Consider the following 5,658-nt stretch of genomic DNA (forward strand, 5'->3'; position numbering starts at 1 on the left):
TTGAATGCCCTTTTCCTTGCTGGCATTTTCAATTCTACCACCTTTCAAAAAAGTGAAAGGAAGAAAGTCAACAGGTTTTTATGTCTTCATTCTTTTCATTCCATCTGGAGGGAGGAGAAGCGGAGTGAGTGGCTGTCAGTAGGAGGAGGTGGGAGTTCAGCCATGTGTGGGCAGAGCAGGAACTTCCTGGGCTGGGCAGGCAGCCCAGTGCCTGGGATCCTTGGGAGCCCTGCAGAAGCACTTGCTGTTGGGTTGTTACCATTATCATTCTTTTTTTTTCTTTGGCCATGCCTCAAGGCATGTGGGATCTTAGTTCCTGGACCAGGGATCAAACCTATGCCCCCTGCAGTGAGAGCTAAGACTCTTAACCACTGGACCACCAGGGAAGTCCCTCCATTATCATTCTTTACAAGTATCTGTATGTATTAAAAATCCACAGAATCGTATATTTTTGGGTCCTGGATGGGATCTTACAGAGTCTCCTTTAATCTTACTTTCCAATAAAACCAGATCAGAATGAAGAAACTTGTACAAGGTGGTTTGTGACAGATCCAGGGCTGGTTACCTCAGGCACATGCTTTCTTTCCAGAATACTGTAATGTTGCTCTAGAGAGGGCTTTGGGACAGCAGAAATCATGTCCTCAGTGGTAGAGTCAAGGCTTTGAACACAAACTCTGCTGTGGACCAGGAGTATCCTTGAGCACATTACTTAGCATCTCTGTACTTTAGGTTCCTTAAAATGGGGTCATTAATTGTTACCTCATGGGGCAGTGCTGAGGGGTTTTAGGTACAAAGCAGGAGTTCAGTAACTCTTGGTGTTCCCTGACCAAATTAGGAAACTGCTGTTCCTCACTCACTCCCCCTCTTGCTGATATGATTTCTCTCTGACCTCAGGTTCCTAGAGGTGGGCACCAGCCAGCGGCTAGAAACAGGGTGAAGCAGAAGGCAGACGACGCCTTCCGAGCCCCAAGCTGGCATTACTGAACCGTGGCTGCTGAGCCGAGGGTGACCAGGTTCCTGAACTCTGAGGCCTAGGCTTGGAGAGAACCAAAGATGTTCTCAGTTGTGAAAGAGGAGAATTTGGACAGCAGGACAAAAAAGGAAGACAGCCCCCTGGAGCAGATACCTTTGCCCCTGGAGGCCACATCAAACCCTGGGGCCTTTTCAAAGAGTCTCCATCTGCTCAGTCACTGGGAGGTAGATAGCCCCAGGAAGGAGCCCAGTCAGCCTTGGGGGCCAGACCAGGAGTGGATAAAGCTAGAAAGAGACATCAGGGAAGAGGTGGTGTTTGACCTGCTGAAGCCAATTGAACCTGTACAGAAGTTGCTCCCTCAGGTGGATGAGGAGGCCCTGCAGGAAGCCGTGAAGGGAGAATGCTGGTGGAAGGCGTGGGTGAAGGTGAGGAGACCAAGCGAGAGACAGAGGGAGGGGCTGGGTCCTGGACTCCAGGAGCTCTTTCATCCATTATCCTGTCTACAGAACAAATGGAATCTCAAGAGTGTTCCAAGCTGAACAGCACCCAGGAGAAGGGGTTTCAAGGACTTTTTTTCAGACTCCACACCACCCTGGCATCCTTCAAGGAGTACTTGCTGAAATTCATCAGAGTGGCACCCTTTTTCCTTTGCGTTCTTCCTACTTAATATTCAGTATATACCCCTCCTTTCTCCCCCCACATTGTTCTTCCCTCCTCTCCATCCTTCCTTTCCTGTCTGTACATTAAAGCTGCTGGCTTTGTACTTGTCTTTTCCTATTTATCCCTTCCTTCCATGTTTTTCTTTTTCTCTTAGTTGTCTGAATCTTGAGACTGGATGTCTGTCTGTCTATATACAGACTCTCTGAATCTCTCCTGTTCTTCCAGAAGCCAGTCACCTCTGAGGATGTGGCAGTGAATTTCAACCAGGAAGAGTGGGAATGTCTAGACGCCAGTCAGAGGGTCCTCTACCAGGACGTTATGTCAGAGACCTTCAGAAACCTGATGTCTGTGGGTAAGAGGCTGGGGTTCCTCACAAGGCCTCTGTCCCAGGCCTCTGGGACATCATGTTTCCCTGGGCAGGTAGATGAGCTCACAATTAGCTTCACTGATCCTTGGTTCTATACGTTCCAGGTATGCAAGATCTGGGTTTCTAGGCTCAGGGTGAAAGAAGAAATGAAAGCTTGCATGAAGGCAAAGATAAGGCTTGTGACATGATGATAATGTTCTCAAAGTATGCAGATCTGCCTATTCATCCAGCTAGTATTTACTGAGTCACTCCTATTATATACCAGGCACTTTGTTAAGAGCTGGCCTTTTGCTGGTCTCCTACCTGCACCTAAGTGTCCCAGATTATGGCTCTTAAACCAAAGATAACGGAAGAAGGTAGCCTGTTGTCCCCATCAGGTGTGAAGGGGCCGAGCCTGGGACTTCAACTCTTCCTCTCCTTCCCACTCCCCAGTCAGAATCTTTCTGTCTAATCCAGACCTGATCGCCAAGTTTGAACAAGAAGAGAAACAGTGGAGAGCAGGTCTCCGTCCCCCAAACGGAGAAGGCCTTCATTCAGGTAAGAATTGCAAAGGAGAGAGGAGGGTGAAAAGAACCCAGGACATGCCTTGGGAGGATGGAAATGACTAAGAGGATCGGGGTCTGCATACCCGCCCTGAGCCTGCATCCTTCCTGCCTGGTCAGACGTGGAGCTGGAAGAAACCTTGACATCATCTGCTCAAGTCTCCTGGCTTCAAGAAGATGAGTATTTAAGCCATTCAGGACAAATGAATATCTTCAGTTTCTAGAGATGGAGAGATTTCATGTCAGTTGCTTATGTCAGTGATACCGCCTTGATTAAAAAGTCCTTTCCGGGACTTCCCTGGTGGTCCAGTGGGTAAGACTCCATGCTCCCAATGCAGGGGGCCCGAGTTTGATCCCTGGGTCGGGAACTAGATCCCACACGCGTGCCGCAACTAAAAGATCCCACATGCTGCAACCAAGATCTGGCGCAGCCAAAATAAATAAGTAAATTTTTTAGAGTCCTTTCCAAAAGAAAAGAAAGGGAAAGGAGATGAGCTTGATGCTGAGTTGGAGCAGGGGAGACTTGTTCTTAAGAGTAGAATAAGGACTTGAGAGAAATTTAAGTCTGAGCTGACCACAATCCTGGTTTGCCAGGACAGTCCTGGTTTATGCTTCTCATCCTAGCTTGATTGTTAATGGCATCTCCCGTCATTCAAGTGTCCCAATTTGCATGATATATTATGAGGTCACCTGTAGGTATCTGGGGTGTCTGAGAGTACGAGCAAAATTGAAAATGAGAGGAATTAACACATGGTAAATCAACTATACTTCAATTTAAAAAAAAAATGAAAGGAAATGGATTTCAAGAAATGTGGTTAAAATTTTGATCTCTGATATTTTTGGAAGATTCCAGTTAAATTTTTATTTGCTTTTAATTGGAAAACCCCAAAGTGTATTCTTATCTCTGGCCTCTGAGGTCTAAGAGTGAGCGTGAACGTCAGGTGGGAGAGGGAGGGCAGAAAGAGGGGAAGCAGCTTGGACTGAGAGCTTGTGTTGGGGTTGCCATGGTGAATCTCACTGTTCTTCCTCATTCCCTACAGGAGGCAAGAGAGAGGAACTTCAAGAACAGAGTCAGAGTTTGGGAGATGAGGGAAGCAGCGATGACAAGAAGGTCTCCCTTGCTTGCAGAAGGGCAGGCCCATCCTCTGCTGCAGCTGGGTCCCTGGACAGGACACCAGTGTTCCCAGCATCCTGGGCTGGGCCACCCTTTACCTGCCATACCTGTGGCAGGTGCTTCAGCAAGCGCTCCAGCCTCTACAACCACCAGTTTGTTCACAGCTGCGGCCAGTGCGGGAAGTCCTTCCTGAACCCCAAGGACCTCAGCTACCACCGGCGCAAGCACCTTGGGGAGAGGCCCTTCTGCTGCTCGCTCTGTGACAAGACCTACTGTGATGCTTCTGGACTGAGCCGTCACCGCCGTGTCCATCTGGGTTACCGGCCCCACTCGTGTCCCTTCTGTGGGAAGTGCTTTCGGGACCAGTCTGAGCTCAAACGCCACCAGAAGATACACCAAGGCCAGGAGCTGGAGGCTGGAAACCAGAAGCATATCCTGAAGATTCCAGCTGGATTCCAGGGGCTGGCAACTGCAAACAATGCACCAGTGGCCGGGACCCAAGGACCCTCATTTAAAACCACCAGTCCCGAGGCTCAGACCCAGCCATCTATAGACAGGAGCCCAGCACCTGCAACCAAGAACCAGGTAGTCACTGGGAAGGCTCAGCACCCAGTCGTTAAAACTGCAGAGCCTGTGACCAGGACCCAGGCAGCCAACACGAGAACTGCCTGCCTGGATACCAAGTCCAGCTCTCACCCAGGAAAGCCTTCAAGACTCAAGGTCTTCTCTTGCCCTCATTGTCCCTTGACTTTTAGCAAGAAAAGCTGTCTCTCCAGCCACCAGAAGGCCCACTTCACAGAACAGTCCAACCGCTGCTTCCACTGCGGCAAGTCCTTCACTTTATTCTCTGGGCTGGTCAGGCACCAGCAGACTCACTGGAAGCAGAAGCTCTACTGTTGCCCTATCTGCGACGTCTGCTTTGGGGAGAAAGAGGACCTTTTGGGTCACTGGGGGGGCTACAGGGGCAAGGGGCTCTGCCTGGGCAGTCCCCATAAATGCTGGGCGATCTTGGGTCAGTCGCTTGGCTTCTTTCCCGATGAGCCCACTGTGGCAGGGGAGGAGATGGATCTTTCTCTTGGATCCATACCCTCAGGAGAGGGAAGGAAGGGAGGGGAGAAGGCAGCAGAGGAAAGAAAGCAGATAAGGCAGTGAAGGTCTTGGAATGTAAATAAATGGCCTTTCCACCCAAGGTCTTTCTCTGTTTGGTTTTCCTGAGGGCTAACCTCCAGGGTAAGGAGACTGGGGTAGAGGAAGAGAGAGGTGAAGGAATAATGAAGGAAATACAGAAAGGAAAAGGGACAAGAGGTGGCACGTGGAAACTTGTAGTATTATTAATTAGCACCCAGCTTGTTTCTCTGTGTCTGACAGACCATCAAGTAGTAGTTGTTGAAGACAACAGTGGACACTCCAATAGGTATGAAGATGGGAGAAAAAGGATGAGTGGGGGAGAGAGTGTAAGGGACCCATCTGGGCCAGATATAGAAGGGAGGTGTTTTAAAGCAGGTGTGTGGCCCAGTTCTCACCCCTTGCTCCCCTGGCACCTCGGTAGGCTGCCTGGGGCAAGATGGAGCTCTGGCCAGTGTTTTGCGGGTTTCTCCCCATCTCCTATTTTTGGTTCGGGCTCCCCATGTCCTCACTCTGCAGGTCACTTGGCACTGTCTTGGATATTTTGGACTTTTCCTGCTCCTTCCCAGCAGGGCTGAGATCTTGGAAGAAACGACCACCATTTGCAAAGTTGGTGTGCTATAATTTGCAGTGAGGAGGTTCCTGGTCTCCAGTTCATGGCAGAGACCCTCTTGTCTGTGTTACTGTGCAGCACCTCTGATGGAGAGAAGAGCAGCTGCCTGGCTGTAACCAGAGAGGGCTTCCAGATGGAAGATAGACCAAGGAGTAGAAATATGTGGGCAGCATAAAGGGGGAGAGGAAGGAAGGAGCTGGGGAAAGGGAGAGACAAAGTAGATGACAGAAGAGAAGTTGATCCTATTTGGAATTCAGAGCATTC

General features: G+C 49.7%; 1 protein-coding gene across 1 annotated transcript; it reads left to right on the top strand.

Moving 5' to 3' along the window:
* Positions 1 to 1,053: 1,053 nt before the first annotated feature.
* On the top strand, positions 1,054 to 5,510 carry ZFP57 (ZFP57 zinc finger protein). The gene is made up of 5 exons (XM_007449260.1): positions 1,054 to 1,398; positions 1,859 to 1,985; positions 2,433 to 2,537; positions 3,586 to 4,668; positions 5,473 to 5,510. The coding sequence occupies exons 1-5, from the start codon at positions 1,054 to 1,056 to the stop codon at positions 5,508 to 5,510; spliced, it is 1,698 nt and encodes a 565-aa protein (XP_007449322.1).
* Positions 5,511 to 5,658: the final 148 nt, after the last annotated feature.

This window comes from Lipotes vexillifer, unplaced genomic scaffold (genome assembly GCF_000442215.2).
Source record: "Lipotes vexillifer unplaced genomic scaffold, Lipotes_vexillifer_v1.1 scaffold657, whole genome shotgun sequence".
In the NCBI taxonomy this organism is placed as follows: Eukaryota; Metazoa; Chordata; class Mammalia; order Artiodactyla; family Lipotidae; genus Lipotes; species Lipotes vexillifer.